The following is a 20852-nucleotide window of genomic DNA, read 5'->3' on the forward strand; positions in this document are numbered from 1 at the left end:
TTACAAAACGCAAACAGCTTGGGCTTAAACTAAACCAAATGTATTAGCTAATAGGGCATAAATCTAAATTATCATTAGATAACAAGGTTTTGCTGTATAAGTCAATACTTAAGTCCATATGGTATTGAACTGTTGGGTACTACTAGCAAATCTAACGTAGATATCCTCCAGAGGTTCCAGAATAAAGTGTTGAGAGTCATCGTCGATGCCCCATATTATGTATACAACAAACTGATTCAGCGTGATATTCCCATAGAACCCATATCGAGTGTGATTCGGAGTATTAATGTAGTACGTACCCTGAAAGAATATTAGCCCATCCCAATGCACTCGCCAAACAGTTAAAAGTGCGCGATGATAGTGAAGTGCGTAGGCTCAAAAGCAAACTGTCATACGAACTGATTAGTAGACACATAGAGTGAGATTTAATAATCCCTAGAATAAGCTAGAATAGTTTTTAGAATAAGTTAGGATAGATTTTAAAATAAGTTAGAATAGTATCTAGAATAAGATTTAGACTATAAGTTGTACAGTAGATCACTTACTGAAGTGATCTACTACATGTCAGGATAGTTATATTATATAACTGAAATCATGTAATAATACATATTGCCCACGAGCAGATTGTTGAAGTTCTAGGAGATTAATAACAAAAAACTGCTTTTGGCAGTATATTCGACATCATATATGATGTGCATTGGTTGTTTTATTGGAAGGACTACAGAGGTAACAAATAATTACATTAGATAAATAAAAAAAACTGCAGCTCCTTCGCCAAATTATAAAAATATCACCACTAAACAGGGTGAATAAAAATCGACAAGTTAAGGACACATTTCGAAACAGGATGTCAATCATCGGGTCAATAAATCAATAAGGCTGATACGACACAATTTGGTTAAGGACAAGACCCGTAGTACCCTTGGTATTTTTGAATTAAAAAAAAATGTCGACACCGAATGTAAATTACCCGAAGAGTCGGATGGCAGAACGTTGGAACCAATCTGATGGGAACGACACGCGCGGAATACCTAAGTAAAAAATTGAAAATTGAAAAAAATATGTTTACCGAACGACAGCTGTTTTTTTAAACGCTCGTTATGGGAATTTATTTTTTCTTACAAACAAATTTACATCGAAATGTTGTTGCAGACAAACAGACAGACCTGTTTTTTTTTCTTTCTTGTTTTTTCTATAACCAACGACTGTTGTTAAATTGCCGATATCTAATTTATATATTTTTAGGGGCTTTCATGTTTCCTGGTCATTTTTTTCGTCACAAAAAGAGGCCTATATTGACAAAAAATATCGATATTTTTTGCCGATATATCAATATTTTTTCAAAACAAAATTAAACATATTTTACAGACATTGTAAAAGAACTATTTAAAATTAGTACTTAATTTTAAAGACGACATTGCAACGTTTTGACGTCATCAATTTAGATAACGATAATTCACTGTTTTATTGAACGGACTATACTGCAACTAATACAATGGACAACAATGACAATACCATATCATGACAAAAAACACGACAAAGACTTCGGTTTCAACCCAATTAAACTTTGTCTTGCCTTATTCCTCGACAATTACATGTACTTTCACTAGGAACATTGAAGATTGTATTAAGTTACATAATTGTTACGTTGCCAGTTCAGTTAGCAGTGTAACGCTGACCGACTTTTCCCCAGAGCGGTTATTCTCAAACCAACGAGTTCCGACAATATTCGCCAAGGTTTAGACACACGGAGCAACACTAGGCATTTGAAATTGATTAGGACTATATATCAAGCGAGAATATATAGGCGCGTTAAACATAAATATAACTTCAGTAAAAAAATACGAATAATATTGGCTTGAATCGACTCTCGGACACTCTATCGTTTCGAGCTCGTCGAGCGGTTCTGTTCTATTTACCGAGAATTGTTCTTCGGACTGCGGATTTGCTCAGATATTTCAACGATTCGAACAAGTAGATTTTATATCGCACGAATCTTTAAATATTACCGCTGCGGATATTATGTTTGGAGAAGTTATATCATCGATTATTACATCATTATCAGTTTATGTTACAATTTCGGTTATTCCGATGTCCGAGATCTAGCAGGCGTCGAGACATAATTAGATGTTTAATAGACAAATGTCGTCTGGTCATTTTTGAGTGAATAGCGTGCTTGATCTGAAACCGCCAATCCAATATCCAATATTTTTTGCTCACTTTTCAGCGCCAGTAATTATAAACATACACCTTTCCATTTTTCTTCCATTCTTGGAAGAAAAAATGTTTTCATCTTTTAAAACTATTTTAACACAAATAGAGCCAATTTTATTAGCTTGTGACAGGAAATGTTTGTCAGGTTCATTCGAAAAAAGTAGTACTCATAACGAGCAAAGTCTGGCGAATACCACGTACTAGCAAGGGACTTCCTATTTAAGCGTTTCAATGTAAATTTTCAAAGATTTTGCAACATGTAGTCAAACGTTGTCACGTTGAACAATGAATGATACCGATTTTGTGTTAAGAACTCTTCACTCCTTCACACACGACAGCTCTCCCTCCAGTTGGCCTAAGTGTTGCTAGCGATGTAATAAATACGAGCAAAATATCAGCGATGTCTATTTTAAGAAAGGATTCATATATGTACATCCAATAAAAGTCCCAAACTGGGGAAATTAATAGATGGAAAAGCCGAGTATTTACTTTGATTAGTCAAAATTTCGTCAAAAACATTTCCTTCCTTATAATTACGCCATCAATATCGTAGCAATTAGTTTTAAATACTTTTAAAAACTTTCTTCGTTAACATATCTTCTATATGTGATTTTTCCTGCATTTGTCGCGTCTTTAAACTCATTAAAAAATTAATATTACGTCGAAATCGTCTACATAAAATAAAATTAGTAACGATTTATTAAAGCAAAAAAATGTAAATCCATACCTTTATACAAAAAAAATCTCTTTAAAAAACTCGTTTGCATTTAAATTAGATGTTTTTGAAACAATAACTACCTAGTTTATGATAAAATTAAGCATAAACATCAACAGTTATTTAAATATACGCCACAACAAGTTTGCGAACAATGTAATTCCTAAATATGCACGACATGACATCCTTTCAAGAAGCCTATGGGCCAATAACTATTGGTTTTTCAACTCAAGAAATCACCATCATACAATGTCAGTTTCTCGCGACTTTTTCACCAAAATTCCACATTCGCTCTATTTACCTAACTTAATTCGACAGGGCTATTCCTAAAACCCCCTTAGAGGCCACATGTACTCAATATATTATCTCAATCACTTAGGATATTCTCGAAAAAGAATTCGTTAATTATTTCAGATAATATTATGGTGAGATATAGTCGATTACCTACCCACCAATTCTGGATTATTAACAAACATTCAACAACTAACCAGGTGCATAGAATAACAGATGTAATTGAAAAAGCTTATAACGGTAAAAAGGTATGTTAAGCTATATTCTTAGATGCAGAACAAGCCTTCGATAAGGTATGGCATGGCGGCCTTATTCTTAAGCTACAGAAAATGTTACCGAAACAACACAATGAACTATTAAAATCTTACATTACAGCCAAATCTTACATTACAGCCAGAATGTTTAGAGCCAAAGAAGAGGAAGCCTGCACTTTGCCTACTTTACACATACATGGAAAATATCACGATGGCTACCTGATGACACTGCAATTCTTGCTATCCGAGGCAATAGAGAAGAAGCCGCATGAAAATTATAACAGGCCAAGTGACAATATAAATGACTGGATCCAAATCTGGAAAAAAATTAACGATAGTAGCACCAATAACAATAATTATCTCCTAATGAATCTTCATGCAAAACTTCGCTAGAAGGAACATGTAAAAAAGAAAAGGAAAGAATTGGAGTTAAAATATAGGACAAGAAAATCACATATCAGTACATAATGAATTAGTATACAAGTATTCAAACTTATATAAATACAACACAAGTTTTACCCAACAAAGCCCTGACAAGTATTGTAGATGCACCCACATGCTACAGGATTGATCACCTACACCGAGATTTTCGGATACCAACTGCCACTCAGGAAATCAGGAGAATCGCGAGCAGAAATGAAGAGATGACACAGAGAACAGGACTCAGACTCAAAACAATCAGATTAAGAGATTTAAGTTATTGTAAAGACAAATTATAGGTTAGTTGGCAACGACTAATATCAATATAATAAATAAATTTAAAAAAAATTAGCTTACGATGTTTTCCTTGATTATCTTCAATATTTATGAAATAAATATTTAATGAAACAATTAAACAACAATTAACAACTCCTATTTATAATTATTATATCTTTTAAATACATTTAAAGGCATTTTCATAATTTTAATGCCCTTTAACCATTATATTCTGAAATATAAAATCGAACTAAGCTTTAAGAACGTAAATTTAACATAATAACATAAATGATATATAATATTTTGGAAAACTTTAGGAATTATTAAGTTATTCACGTATTATTTGAAAAGTCTTGCTATTTGTTGATAACGGTAACATATAAAGTATAATGCAACCTATTTTAACGATAAATTATTAAAACTAAAAAATATTACGAAATAAATTTCGAAAACTTGACTTATTAACGTTTTATTTCAAAAATATTGCTATTTTCCCGGTAGCATATAAAGTCTAAGCAACCTATATTAATCACAAATAATAAAAACTAATTTCTTTTCGCTGGAGCGTTCTTATAACACTGCTATTATTTCGAAAACATCAGAAATTAATCGTTTAAAAAAGGAAAAACGTACAATTAGTGCCGATCGGTATCGAGGGTAGTACGGGTCGACGGGTTGCCCAACGCCTTGCATTTATTAGCACACCGTTCGACGGCGTAACGCAGCCAACACACAAGGCTGCATGTACAGGAAATAAGAACGCCGAGTACGATTCCGAAACGACGGAAAAAATTCGCCATCAACAGGCAATTTACACAATTAATTAGGATGAATGATTAAGTAATATTCCGAGGTCTCCCACGCCGAATAAACAATTAATTTCGGATAACGCTCGGCCTCGGTCTTATGCGCTCTTCGCTTCGTCCCGATGAATTATTTATTTCGTTTTTTCGCCCAGGACAGATGCCCATTTTAAGTAATATGCATTTGTTGCCGGCGCCCTGACGTAATTGCCAGTAACACGGTTAATTGATATCTCTTTGTCAGCGAGAAGGTAATTTATTGGGTAATATTCAATAAAATGGCGAAGGCGGTAATTATGTAATAAAATGGTGAATGCGATAATTATTTGAAAAACTACTATTTCTAAATATTTTCAGATATTGCAGTGAAACACCACTTTGTTGTATGTGCTAAAACAAATCGAATTTAATAAACTCATTAGGTTATTCTGTCTCTTTTTAGCTAGGGTAAAATGAGAAGAAAAAATCCGCTCCAAGCTTAAAACTAATGAATGAAACATTTTTACAAAACTGCACTTGGCGGCATATTCGACGTCTTCTATGGCGCGCATTGGCTGTTTCATTGGAATAGCTATACATCCTGTATTATTATACATATGTCACGACCATCACAAAAACGAATCTACCGATTTCGACTAAAATTTCCGATCAGGGGTTTTTGGGTTTAGAAGTCAATCTGTCATTATCTTATCATCGAATAAATTAATTTTAACGTGACCATTTAATGTGTAGTATTGGAACTTTACCCGTGGCGTGATCTTTTGACGAGACTACTTTTTACTGGACTGCAGAATCACTGCTAGTTTGTAAGGATTCTAGTTCGTGTTGCGCCACGTGTATATCGCTTTTAGCAAATAATATGATACGGTATATTAATTATGCAGTTACTATGGTTTTGAAACATATTAATGCCATATCTAATGTCAATTAAACAATTTTTATTAGATTGGTTCCCAGAAAATAGTAAATAATGACCAAAAACTAATTGTAAACATAGAAAAACACGTGTATATATCATACAATTTTAAAAAAATATATTTTACTTACTTTCAGTCGACTAAATGAATTACCACTAAGCATTTGCAGTTTATAACAGAAAAGACCAATATTTTAAATATTGGATCTATCAGGCCCATCAATTAATTTTGTAACGCCTGGTTACTGTATTATATCGCATCGGGTCGAAGGCGGTGCTTTGAAGGCATTATTCGACGATGATCCGTATAAATCAAATAAGAACATGTAGAATTGTGGGAATAACAGTAAAGAAACAATTTTCAATCACTTAAAGGACATGTCGACGTCAAAGCCGAATATCCATGGCTACAAGCTAATTCTTTGTAGTTGATGGGATCAGCTTGGTGTGGTATACTATTAGCTACTAAATCTAACAAGACCATTAATGAGGATCGCCATCGACTACCACTGATGCGTTTGAACCGACCACTACGCGAAATCGGCCGGAATACGAGCAAGGACACAACAGTGTTATTCTGCGGCCTGACAGACGCTTAACCACATGTTGCACAACTGGTAAAAGCATACTAGAAAACATTAAAATGGGAACCCTGTCCGCCGTATTCTTCAGACCTTCATCCTTCTGATAACTACTTATTCCGCCATATGAAGATACCAAAAAACGGGTCGACTGGTAGATAGCCTCGAAAGATACACAATAAAGTACACAATAAAGCTTCAAATTGAAAAAAAACTTTTAAAACTAATTCATATGCCTATATAAATGTGTGAACTGAAGGTGTTATTGCGCTTCTTATTCTCATAGTTCCCTGTCGTGTTCAGTCCCTGATCCTTCCTTTCCGGTGACTTCTCTCGCGAGTTTGTCCGCGGTTACCATTTCCTCCGTTGTCATTCTCCGGCACCATTTTAGCGATATTTCACTGCCGGTTTTCTGCAAATCTAACAAGGTTGTTTTGATTTGCATTATGTCCTTATTTCGTGTGTTTACGTACTCGGTCCGCTGTATGGACATCCTACTGTCTGTTCCGCCTGCTTGGCTTTCTGTACCGCCACGAATTCTGCCACTCTGGAGCTCGATTCGTCTTTTATTCTAAGACTTATCTCTTCCTGGGCGTCTATTCCTGTCCGTATCATTATTCCTATGCATGCTTTTCTTTGGCATTAGCGCCTGTCCATACCTTGGTGTTTTCGACGCTGTTTGTCCGATTTTCCCACGGTTCCTCCCATGGCCATGGCATTTTCTTCGGTTCTAATCCTTTTGGCCCATTGGGGTATCCGTATTTTTCTGCAATCCACCCCTGGATCTCGGCTTCAGGGTATAGGGGTGGTGTACCTGCAGAGCATCGTTCTATAGGCGCCTGTGATTGCTAACAGTGCAGTTCTTTGTGCTGCTGCTAGCGCTGTCCTAGCCCTTCCCATCGAGGCCCTGTATCCCCATATTTCTGCGCCATATAATACTGCGGGTTTTATAACCCTGTCGTATATTTGACGAATGACCTCTGGTGCCCTGGGGTTGCTTCTTCTGCGCAGTATTCCCCAGACCCTTCACCTTTTCAGTTTTTTTCCTTAATAGCTGTATGTGTTCTATATACTGCTGTTTCCTGTCGATTGTCACGCCCAGATACTTTATTGTATCTTTGACCTGGATGATGTCTTCACCAAATTTGACCGTTGATGGCCTGTTTGTTCATGCGGCTTGCTCCAGAAGCAGCAAGACGCATGAACTGAAGGTGTATACACCAAGTTCTATAATGCAAGTCGGGATAGGTGAGAAAGTTTCTCATTGACATCTTCATCGTTTTCGTTATTGCATAGCTTCGATTCTTTTTGAGTCAAAATTGGAAAATATTCATAAAGCGTTGTAAAAATACGTTTTATCTTAAAAATATATATTTAATGCCTGTTTAAGGCTGAAGCATGTCCCGGAATGTTTTAAAGTTGCACAAATAATTATGCTCAAAAAAACCTGAAAAACCTGCAGAACAAGTCGAATCTTACAGGCCTATTTCGCTACTACCTGCAATATCAAAGCTATTTGAAAAGCTGATATTTAAACGTGTTAAACATTTGGTAACAATACCAGATTTCCAGTTTGGTTTTCGAAAGCACCATTCAACTATCGATCAAGTGCACAGAGTAACTGTGGCTATTAAAAGAGCGTTTGAAGAAAAGAAATACTGCCCTGCAATATTCCTGGATGTTTCACAAGCTTTTGATTGATCGGGTTTGGCATTTGGGATTAATCTGTAAGATGAGCAAACTGTTACCGTGTAACTATTATCAATTGCTGGAGTCATATTTATTCGGAAGAAAATTTAGAGTATCGCACGAAATGGCGTTCTCGACATTTAAAAATATCTCGGCTGGAGTTCCACAAGGTAGCGTCTTAGGACCTCTCCTGTATCTGCTCTACACTGCTGACATTCCAACAACAAAAGAAACACTTCTTGGAACCTTTGCTGATGACACAGTTATTATGGCAAAAGATATATCTCTGCCTAGGGCAATAGAAAAAGTGCAAGTGGCAGTCAACAAAATCTACAAATGGACAAAAGATTGGAAAATTCAACTTAATAGCTCCAAATCTGTCCACGTTAATTTTGCATTAAGGCGAAATAATAAAAACTTAATTAAATCACTCAATGGATGCCCGATTCCTCAAGCAGAATCAGCAAAATACCTTGGAATCCATCTTGACGGTAGATTAAATTAGAAGCATCAAGTTAAACAAAAAGCAAAACACATTAGAACCAAAATAAAACAACTATACTGGTTAGTCGGCAGATACTCTCAACTTGATCTAAAATCAAAGAGGTTGATCTATAATACAATTATAAAGCCAATTTGGACCCATGGGGTGCAAATATGGGGTTGCACTAAAAATTCAAATCAGTTCGATGATCGATCCATTATTTATACACATAGCACAGGTAAAAGTCGCGAGGGCTTGTACTAGTTAGTAATTTTTTACTTAAGTATATTAGCACTTAAATCAGGACATTTCCTATATTATACCCGCCAAGTTCTTTAGATGTATATTCTCAACTAAATTACAAATTAATCTCGAAAATGCCCCACAATATAGTAATTTAAATCTAGTTCTTGTTGATCATGATTATAACCGAATCAATTTATGTTATTATGATGAAATACCAATGCGTATTTTTGCAATGCAATGTGTGTTGCAATGCGAGTATCAAAATGGAAGTCATTTATTATCATAGATCATTAGGTCATCTCAGGAATAAACTCTCCAAACCGACCAAAACCGTATCGAAATAAAACAAATGCGACGCGATTTCGGCAACGCCGACGAGTCATGGTCTCTCGAGTTCTTTGACTTCTTTCTCCCCGGCCTGTTTCGTAATGTTACATAAGAACAGTTATGATAATCAAGCGGGTCAAGGTGGCCGATCTCGAGTGGGAAATTTCTCGTGCCTCTGCCTCGTCTATGTGTGCGTGTACGTGCACAAACCGGCCGCACATCCTACCACTACTTTACCTGAATACGACGACCTCGATATCTCCAGCAGCTTGAACGTGAAGGGGATGTGGACCTTCATCATGTTCATCTGGGGTATGCGGGGCTGCATGGGGTGGTGGAGCGATGTGGGGAACACGAACTCCTCGCCATGAACTCGCAACACCACTATGTTCCTGAAAAGATGCAGATTGTTGAATAAAGTCTCAAACAGAATGGTACAAATGCACAATAATCGTTACTGTTGAATTAGTTGGTATAATTCACGAAATAACACATGGACTTAATAGTTCCGGGACTAACACAGATGATGCTAGTTTTATTGCATTCGCCGCTTTTTCAGTTAGTGCTAACCTTCAAAAAAAAGCTGTTATAATTTCATGATAATCTACTCATAAGTTTGTGAGTTATTGTGCTAAGAACGACACCACTTTTATTATTTTCAAAATAATTGATCAAAAACAATTTCGTGTTTTAATTTTACAGTGTTTCTTGAGGGGAAAAATACCGTCTAAGAGAAGCGATAGCTTGAAAAGTGCTACAAGGACTCCGCTCCATCAGAAACAACAATAAACCGTTGGTTTGCTGACTTCAAACGTGCTCGCAGAGACATCCATGATGCAAAACGCAGTAGGCGTCGAAATGAGGTTGTAACACCAGCGACACCAAAAAAATCCACAAAATCGTTTTGAATGGTCGAAAAGTGAAGTTGCGTGAGTTAGCTAACGTCGTTAAAATGTCAAAAGAACGTGTTGGTTTTATACTGTAAGAGCATTTGACTATGAGAAGGCTCTGTTCAAGGTGGGTGCCGCGTTTGGTCACTGCTGACCAAAAACAAGAACGTGTTGATGATTCTGAGCGGTGTTTGGCAATATTTAAACGCAACAAACCGGAATGTTTGCGCCGATATGTGACAATGGATGAAACATGGACCCACCATTTCACTTCATTCTTCTTGTTCATTGTCTGTCCTAGAGTCTTATTCATACCTTGACGACCCATGGCCCAGCAGCATGTATATCCATTATTTTAGGAGACTAACCGGCCTGATTAGACAAATTGTGTATTCGAAAATGAAGTAGGGTGCTTATGTTAAGACCGAATGGTGGTGATAAGTTAGCATTTCGAAGCAAATTGATGGATTTTGTATTTTAAGCCCTTTGATATCATATTTCAAAACTGATACAGTCTGTAGGATTCTGAGAAAGGGTGTTCTCTGTTGAAATGATTCAATTAAACGTAATTGAGTTGATTTTCAAGGAAACAAGACAGGTTGATACATAGTTCAACAGGTTCCATAGTTACTCGAAGTATTCCTAGGTGTAGGTAGGTGGAAATCAAAACAATCGTCATCTGAGTGGACAGCAACTGGAGGCAGGCCTATTTTGAGGCAAAATATAAATCGTTCTACAAAAGTGGTATTGAAATGTTAGAGCGGCGCTGGAATGATTGTGTGGCTTTTAATTAACAAAAAAAAAACGTGTTTTCTTTGATACGTCCGGGACTTTTAAGTCCATGTGTTAATATTCGGAACGCTGGTTCAATATAGTAAAAAATAAGTGATTCTTAAGGATATTAGTGATTCGCGAAACTGACATCAAAGAGTTCCTGAATATTTACTCTAGTTCTTTTCTGACCTGCCAGAGAGACCTAAAATAACGTCATAAAGAGGTTTAGAGATTCAATAATAAAAAATTCTAGTTATACAGTGAATGCATCAAAACTTCTCAGACAAAATCTCGTAACTTTTGCGTAGCCACTGAAGATGTGTCTGATCTAACGTCATAATGAGCAATTACTTTCCACTCGAACAGAACACTTAACGACACAACATATCATCTTATCTGGCATCAATGCAAACTTTGTAACCGTTTGTGAAACTTCAACCACGACATTCTTCACACATTATTATCATGCGTAATTCTTGTTTACAAAAATGGATCGATTTCCAAGAGCAATTCATAAACGGACACTCGGTTCATTCACTTTTTCACTGTTCGGCAATCTCCATTCTTTTTCTCTGACCTTATATCACTTGAATTACATTTAATTGATATTACTGCAAGACTAATTAACTTTATTTGATTTGAGGTACTTTTATTTATATGAAAGGTGAGATATGATTTTGAATGGTCACAGGAGGCATATACATTATATTTTAAAAATAAACTTGAAAAAAAAACATGTTGACAAAAACAAGTAAATACCAAAATATTGGGACTAATTTTGAATATATTAAAATATGTTAAAACACCACAGTTATTCGAAACTCTCTAGGTAATATAATGCCCACAAAAATTAATATATTACATCCTTAACAATCTTGTTAATAAACATGTCCAGTGGGTAATTCAATTGTCAAAACGCTTTAAATAAAACAAAAATAATTATAGAAAAATACTTATCTAAAGTGTTGACTTTATCTCTTGTTTAAATGTTTTCCCCGCATTCTTACATACTCCTTTAACCGAAAGTATGCAATGAATTCGTCGTGCAAAAGCTTGGTCACATTAATTACCCTACGCTGATAAGGAACTAAAATGTTTTCATAAAACATAGTGATGTTGTTTTAATATTGCACTAATTGTATTTTATAATGATGTAAATGCGACTTATATGTCTTCTAGGAATAGCTAAAAGGCTGAATGTTTACCTCGAGAACACATACGTATCATTTTTTTAAACAAATTAATAAAGGCATCTCGTTGACTAATCAATCCAATGTTAAAATGTTTCAATCGCAAAAACGTCATCAATACCCCCAAGTATAAACTTTCTCAATGAACACCCTGTATGACATAAATTTTGTCGAAAGACGTCTTTAACGCACCACCAAGGTTATAAGTTAATAATATCAAACTGATACATCATCTTTTAATATTGCCATGAAAATAAATAAGAAATATTTGCGTATATATTAATTATTATCGCCAATAATAGAAAAAGATTGTATCATTAGCATTGGTTCCTATGTTTTGAAGTAATTTACACTCTATAATCAAAGATTACTATAATAATATATGATATGACAATGATGAAACCAATAGTTAAAAAATAACAAAGCATATAAAACATGGATAAGTGAAAAATGTAAGTTTTGCAATTTTTAAATACATTCTGATGACCAAGACTAGAACAGTTAGACAAATTAACTACATTCCTAGTACTATACAAACACCAGCACATTTACTAAATTTAATTTATAATAAGAAATTACAAATAAGGGCAATAATAAAGAGACTGAAAAATGTAATGAACTCGTGCAGACTTCACAAGTTTGTCAAGGTTACGAGTTACCATAACGCAGAACTGATTAACGATACAATCTTTATCTATTGACGTAAAACCGTCTTCGCACATCGTCATGAAAGCAAATGACAACTATTTGCATATATAGTATTGTTTATTGCTTTTTCAATACGGGGAACTGTACCACAACTAATACTGACGTACCTTTCTGTATTGGAACCTAACACCCGCAAAACTTCACACGATACTGCTTTATTAGACTCCTGTTCCTCTCGTATGTCGAACACTTAATGGCTTGTGAGTAAATGATGTTGTCACTTCAAAGGACAAGACCCTGAGATTAACAGTAGGAAGCTACACGAATGAACCAGTAATAGTCGGCTATAAAATGCTAATGAGCTTTTTTGCCCAAATTCGTAAATTCTTTCGTAATAAATATTACATTAAATTAAAAATGGTCGTTAATATTCGAGACCTCTTCCTGACTGGAGCCACTACAATAAAGCAAGCAAAACAAACAAATTCTAGTTATTTGAAAACCAAACGACAGAACGAACTTATATTAATGATGAAATATAGTAACAAAATAAGTACAGACAAAAATAAATAACTGAAAACACTAACACATAGCCGATGCAATGCATGTCATCATTATTTATGTATTTTAACTAGTGATGGGAACTATCGACTATTTAGTAATTGACTACTTTTTACTATCGACTCGTGTACTTTTAGTTACTATTTTTGGTTGTACTAGTTTCATTCGACTGATTTTTAACGTTCTGGCTCTGTCATCCTAGCCGCGACCTTGACAAAAATGTACCCAATTTATGCTTACATAGATTTATATGTAATATATATAGTTTTATGATTGTTTTGCTAGTTTGCTTGTAACTAATAACACATTGTATATTAATAGAGCGGCATTTTCAATCAGTCGATTGTTCCCAACGCTAATTTTAACTTAGAATTTTGGTTTACGTTTGCCGATTTGTAATCTCTAATTATTATCACTAATACTTAGAAGAATTTTGTGAACATTTGACAACAGAGTCGGCAGATATCTGCACAAATTGAATTGTATAGACTGATTCGGTTACATGTTTCGACGTATGAGATTCTGTCTCTTTTTAACTAGGGTAAAATGAGATGGAAAAGTCCTCTCCAAGCTTAAAACAAATTTTATTCCTAGTACAAAGTCCTCTAGGTCGTGTATTGGCTGTTTTATTGGAAGGGCTATACATCCTGTGTTATTACACATTATTACACTTCAACCAAAATCTAGAGTCGCGGATTTCTGGGTTTAGAAATCAATCTGTCATTATCTTATCTTCGAATAAATTAATTTTAATGTGTCGTATTGGTACTGGGATGCCGGAAAAATATCGAAATATCGATATTTTTTCAAAAAAAAATTAAATATATTTCTTAAATATCATAAAAAACTATTTAATTATTTTTAATAAACCTTTTAAATTGGTACATAATTTAAAGGTTTAGTGTGTTTTGGTGCTTAATTTTAAAAGTTTAGCTATTTTTTGTTGTAAGGGTTTATTAAAGTGTCAATATATTTTTTAAAATATCGAAAATGATATATCAATATTTTTCTCGGTGGCTGACATCCCTAATTGGTACTTTACTTGCAGCGTAACCTTTTGGCTTGGAGGTAAATTATAAGTGAAATTTCTAAAAATTAACAACTAGATTCCGAAATCACTGTTACTTTGTAAGGACTCTAGCTTGTGTTTTGCTACGCGTGTATCGCTTTTAGCAAATAATATGATGCGACATATTAATTTTGCAGCTACTCTAGTTTTCAAACATATTAAGACTATATTTAATGTCAATTAACCAATTTTAATTACCTTGGTTCTCATAAAAAAATAAATAATTAACAAAACCTAATTGTAAACATAAAAAACACGTAATTTACAGCAGAAAAAAAAACATTTTAATTAAATCTTGAATCTATCAGACCTATAAATTAATTTAAAATGATTTACAACGAATGGTGTTACTGTGTACGGTGGTTCTCTTCCTGACTGTAATCCAAACAAAGCCGATAAATTCCAGTTCATTAAAAAACAAACGACATAACGAAGGAACTTTATTTTATTTTCAATAAACATAACGAAAACGATAGAATAATTAGATAAAACACGATAATGAACGACTTCAATCGACTAATATCTCCTCTTCTTGAACTGATAGTGGCTGCTATCATCGCGAACCCACATCCCCTGGTTGGAACTCTTCCAGTAAAACTGTTCGTAATTCTCGTTGGCGCCGTACGCATTCCCGTCACCGCCACGACGATACTCGAAAGCCAAATCTACAACCCATCGTTTAGTTGAAGGAATCCAGTGATCCGCGAAAAAATATTAACCTTTCGTCCCAAACAGCCTACTATTATAACGATTAATTTACGATCCATTAAGTTACGATAATTATCATCCATCGAGAACAGCGATTTAGCGATATGACCAAGGAATCAAAGAAGTAGTAATAAAACTAAAAAACCGTTAACCGCAAGGTCGCCCAGAAGTTACATTTTTGGTGAATTCACTAGATCCTGGTTCCGTAAAATATTTTGTTTATTATCAGTTAGGTGAAATATAAGAGTAAATTGCTTCTTAAATAATAGTAACAGTTACAAATTATCATAATAATACAATTGACATTATTTTAAAAAGGACAAATTCAACTAGTTATTCTTAACATAATAAATTTCTAACGGTTCACTATATGAAATTCCAATGAACATGATCACACATAGTTGGGAGAAACACTTCTCAATATTCAAATTATCGATTTTCTTTCATATTTCAGAAATATTATAGTTATAGGTAGTAGTATGTGAATCGAAGCAACCTTTCTTGCACAACACTTCTTTTTAATTGTCTCCCATTATAAAAATAAAATAAGCAGAAAACAGAGGTAATTTTAGTTATTTAAATATAAGAAAAGGCTGAGGAAAATACAAACAATGTAAAAAATACTGTTAAGATATTTAAAAAAAATTAAATGATATTGAAAATATAAAAAAAAATATGGCTACTTGTTAAATATTTTTACAGCAAAAAAATCTGAACCTTAAAAATAGAACCAAAACGAAGATCTTATTGTTTAGTGATAACATTAGGGAAGATCTCCCGCCAATTTATGAAGACTTGTCAAGAGATGATAAAGTGAATGCAATACATGTGACAGTTTGGCAGTTATCTCACACACCAGCATTCTGGTGTCTCCGTCCTCAGAATTATGGACGAGTTAGCACCTACTCCGATATTTTGGTCGAAAACACCAAATACCAAACCAGATACCAAATAGCGAGGCTCTTCCAGGAGAATATATATAGAAGCAAATGTATCAAAAGATCCAAGATGGATGATGAATAACTCAAAAACCAAATATAAAAAAACGGCTTTAAAATGGAAGAAGGGAAAGGTAATATTAAACTAACCTGAATTGAATACATAGAGGTGGACAAATGAATCAAAAAATAAAACAGAAACATAGTCCGAAACATAAAATTACAAAAAAGGCGATGGAATAAATAGAATGCAAAAATACAGTCATAACAAAGTGTTGGCAAAATAAATAGGATGACTGAGAAGAAGGCCCAAGAAGAAGGCTGAAAAACAATGCACCATGCCATGTATGATAAACCAATGAAAACTGTTGCTTAAAATTGCTTTGCCGCCCACCATATAGTCCAGATCTGGCCCCAATTTGTTGTTTGTAGACCTCAAAAACGGATCCAGATAAAGAAGTTCTGATTAAATGAAGACATGAATGTCGAAGTTGAATAATGTTTTGAAAGCAAAGGCAAACCGTTCTACGCAAAACCCTTGGAGGCGAGTATATTGATGGATAAATGAATGTTGAATTTTGTCTAAAAGCTGTTACTTTAATAGTTAGTTAGCTGGAGCTTATGGATGATTCAGTGGGTGTGATTCACCAGTTTTATTAAATAAAATCTATTATTAAATCCCCCCCCCTCCCATAGTACTGAAATGATTCCGAGATAATTCACCGATCCCACGATATAAATTAAGGTACATATTATCAAAGTCTCATGTCTACATGAGATGCCTTATTAAATAACGAAGCAACGTATAAGTTTGGTCGACTGCGTTTCGATAAATAAATAAGTAAATAAAAACAACCGTGAACGTTTTGAGACGAAAGGTTTAAAAATGTAAAATTCAGGGTCACAACCTCTGGTAGACGAAGTGGGGACGTGACAATCCAAGTGCTCCTGCTGGCCATCTAATATGTTAGTCAAATTTTGCGCCTTAGCAAACAGGCTCGATTCCGCTTCCTCCTTCATCAGCATCTGTTCCTCGTTCCGCATCAACTTCGACTGTATCTCCTTCTGGGCGTGCCGCATATGAGTTTGCGTCCTCATCTTCTCCTCCTTCAAAACACAACAAATCCGAGAGAAATTACTTTGCTCGGTTCCTTAAAGGGTCCCGGAATCTACCTCGGCCTGTCGTTCCATCGCCTCCCACTCGCGCTTTTGCCGTTCCTTGTCCAGCTCTCTAACGCGCAGCTTTTCCCGCAGTACCTCGATCTCGTGCTCATAGCGAGCAAACTCCATCTGCGCCTCCAATTTGGCACAATCCAGGCGGAAATCGGCACGTAAGTTTTCTTCTTTTTGCCGGTATAGCGCGAACAGAGCCTTCCAACGATTCCCATAATCGTGGTCGAAGGTCCCCTCTTCACTCAGACGCGGACCAAGTGAACGTTCCTATACCATCAAAGAGCGAGCCCGAAAAAGTCATGGAAAAAAATAATCCACAAAAAGTTACCCTTAAATATATTAGCAATGCTTAAGTAATGAAAGAATTCGAAAGAAAGTCGTATGTGCATATTGGATATATACACATATTTTTATACCAATCTTCACCTTCATTGTGATGCTGACATATTAGCACTTATCAAATTAAAGAATCAACAAACATACTTTTATGCACAACTATGATTTATTTGACGAATAATTTCTGAACTGACTTTTTGACTATTTCTGATTTACACTGAAAAGTGTAAATTATTATCGTTAAAAAATCCAGCTTTTCTAAAAACAGTTCTACGTCTTGTTTTCTTGAAATGACGAGGCGTTACTCATGACAATCAAGGCGAAGAAAGAGAATAAACTGAAACAGTGATACATCGAAACAGTTGCTTTTGTAACAGTAAATAAACCAGTTTGTAATAAAGAATGATAATCAAGTTTACATAAAATATTGGCGAATGAGAAATTTCAGTGAGAAAATCAACCTGTTTCTTTGTAGTTGTTACTCACTCATTGTTTATGTACGCAAACTAAACAGACCTTTTGAAAATCAACGTTCTTCTTACTAAAATTCCTATCTACTAGGCCGATATTTTGATCGACAAACGTGTAGGGTTCAACAATGACGGGCTTCAATGAGTGGCCAAGAAAATAACATTTTTCTTCACACTTCTGAATGGCAATGTTCGCAGATGATTTCTTACTAAAATCTATAATAAGCAATATACAAAATGTTTCTTAACCAACAACCAAAGAATAGTTGATTATAATTTGATTATATTCAATGTGATAGAAGCAAATGTATCAGAAGATCCAAGATCTAAGAACTAAGGTGAATAACAAAATGCAAATACAATAAAAATGGCTTTAAAATGGAAAAATTGAAAGAGAAAGTAATATGGAACTGAATTAAACTGAAGAGTATTTATTGTAGCACAGAGTTGGATAAATAAATGAAAAAATAAAACCGAAACATAAAATATCAAAACATAATTCAAAACATAAAAGTACAAAAAAGGTGAGATGATTGGAACACAAGTGGATGATTGGTGAATATCAGTGCAGAATGTTGGAACTTATTGACTTTCATGGCCTACAAAACTGATATATGTATGATGTATCAGAACGTATACGAACTACAGTTAACACGTAACAGAATTATATCATTGCTCAATATATTTACGAAACTAGTCTTAAGAACAAAATTATGCAACACGAAATAACCCACAAATATAAAAAGCAAAAGGTTATTAGATACTTATGAAAGACATGCTCGTTACATTGAAAGCTTAAACTGTTCTTCAATAAAATTAGGGTCATTGATAACATTACCACCATAAATCATTAGATCATCTGAACTGTTCAAAAATGTACAGAATTACATGAATATATTCAGGTACATAGGTGTAAAATATACAAATTACACCTATGTCTTAATAATAAATATATTCAAATCCTAATATATACGTACCAACAAATCCTTCACCCATAGACTTTCCACGGTTATCCACAAGTATTACTGCCCTTTCAATTTCGCCAAACACCGAGAAGGCATGATTGAGCAGTTCATTTGTGACGTACGGACCCAAATTACGAATTTTTACCGTACCACAGGATGGTGCAAACTTGAATCGTAAATTTCTTCCCTTCAACAGGGTTCCATCTAAGCTGCGCTGTACCTTTTCAGCATTGGCGTAATAATCAAACTTGACAAAGGCAAAATTCTTCTCGTTATTAACAAAAATATCGGCAACTTCCATATCAGAATCGAATAAACCCCTCAAATCCGCTTCGGATATCTCTTTGCCTATGTTACCGATGTAGAGGCGATTCCTACCTGCAAATTTTTTCTCCGAAGGGTCTAACGGCGTTAAATCAACAGTTGGCATTGTCGATATGCTAGTGATTTTATCCTCTATCCGGTCTATTTTGGTCAACTTATTAGAGAAATTTTGAAAACCGCCGTATTGTTCACTGTCGTCCATTTTGCACTTACTATCATTGTCATTTCTTTCAGTAAAATGCTTCCCTTTATATTTCTTACCACTAAATCTTTTCCGGTTAACATTTTTTTTTGCATCTTCATTAGTACTTTCAACATTACAATTATTATCAACAGAATTATTCTCAACTTGCTCAGACATCGTAGCAAATTCACTCGTAACTTTTCTAATGTCAAAGTTTGATGTTGTCATGCCAACGGACTGTTTTTCATATGTTTTAAAGCAAACTCTTCTTTACTGTTCCATAATGGCATATTTATTACAAATGAGATAAATGTTCAATATAAATGCAAACAGTCAAGGTAACCCACATATTTTTGCGGTTAAAACAAATCAATTATTCCAAGAGTAGAATAATATACAGATCGAACTCGTTGCATCACATGAACACGTATTATCTACAGCGTAATATAATTAATACAAACGATTTCTCACATAAATATGTGTTATTGAAACGTTTTATTAGAGATAAAAAAATTATAAACAATAACTTACTTCGCAATGAAGAGAATGATAGATATTACACATAATATCAGGAGAAGGCCCCACAGCAAGTTTGAGAATTCGTCCCATAAAGTTTTTCCAAACATTTCTTTCTGCTCGGTGAATAAACGTACGAATTAAGCAACGAACATCACAAGTAAACACCAATATAATCAACGTCCGTACGACACCGCTATTGAAACGGTACTAATTAATATCAATGCTGATTTTATCCATAATAAGCAAAACAATCCGACAAAACAAGGACAAGTGACAGGCAACCGACAAGTTTTCTGACCAATTGTGGGACGACAGTAAAAAAGTAAAAACCGAACGCTGTGCTGGCTGCTCATGCGTATTCATTCGAATCCAATTTGACAGATTCAGAAAACATTGAAATATAGAATGGAAACTTAAATACACTCGTAACAATGATTTCAGTATACGTTCAAATCGCTAGAGGGTCGCCGATAAAAAGATTACAGATTTCTTTCTTTCGATTTGAAGTATATTACAGATTTATTTATTTTGTTTGAAATATAAACATTATAAAATATTGGATATAGTGCATATTCATATTTATTATTTAAAATTTGCTTCTTTGGCTTTTAGAATAAAAAATTATTACCTAATAGAATGTGTATATTCTGTACTTAAGTTTTCGTGATAGGTAGTTTTTTTTGGAATCAGCAACTTTTTAACATTTAATTTTTTCAGCAGTTCCTGTAAAAATGTGTGAAATGAGAATGAATTCCTAGTTGCAACCTATATAGTGTAAAAAGTAATTTTTTTTTCAAAATTGAGAAATTCGAAGCTTCAATACTTGTGATATTATATGTCTATATAGGTTATATTGAAATAGAGGAATATGTTCCTGCAACTTGAGG

The 20852-nt window shown here is 34.5% G+C and overlaps 1 protein-coding gene across 5 annotated transcripts in view; it reads right to left on the reverse strand.

The window, feature by feature from the left end:
* Positions 1-20326, reverse strand: part of LOC143200895 (protein no-on-transient A) — a 40515-nt gene extending 20189 nt beyond the window's left edge. Inside the window, exons 1-5 of one of the 5 annotated variants that reach the window (XM_076411668.1) lie at positions 18951-20281; positions 18020-18189; positions 17168-17434; positions 16903-17101; positions 9474-9608 (exon numbers count right to left, since the gene is read on the reverse strand). In XM_076411668.1, the coding sequence (XP_076267783.1) occupies positions 9601-9608; positions 16903-17101; positions 17168-17434; positions 18020-18189; positions 18951-19674 (1368 nt within the window). In that variant the 5' untranslated portion in view covers positions 19675-20281 and the 3' untranslated portion in view covers positions 9474-9600. Of the gene's footprint in view, positions 1-9453; positions 9609-14771; positions 15014-16902; positions 17102-17167; positions 17435-18019; positions 18190-18950 lie in introns of those variants that run through there. The other 4 variants (XM_076411666.1, XR_013006837.1, XM_076411669.1 and 1 more) reach the window with 4 other exon arrangements.
* Between the last annotated feature and the right edge of the window lie 526 nt (positions 20327-20852).

The sequence above is a fragment of the Rhynchophorus ferrugineus genome, unplaced genomic scaffold, assembly GCF_030347505.1.
Source record: "Rhynchophorus ferrugineus isolate W39M unplaced genomic scaffold, kcgeb_rfMv2 rfM8, whole genome shotgun sequence".
NCBI lineage: Eukaryota > Metazoa > Arthropoda > Insecta > Coleoptera > Curculionidae > Rhynchophorus > Rhynchophorus ferrugineus.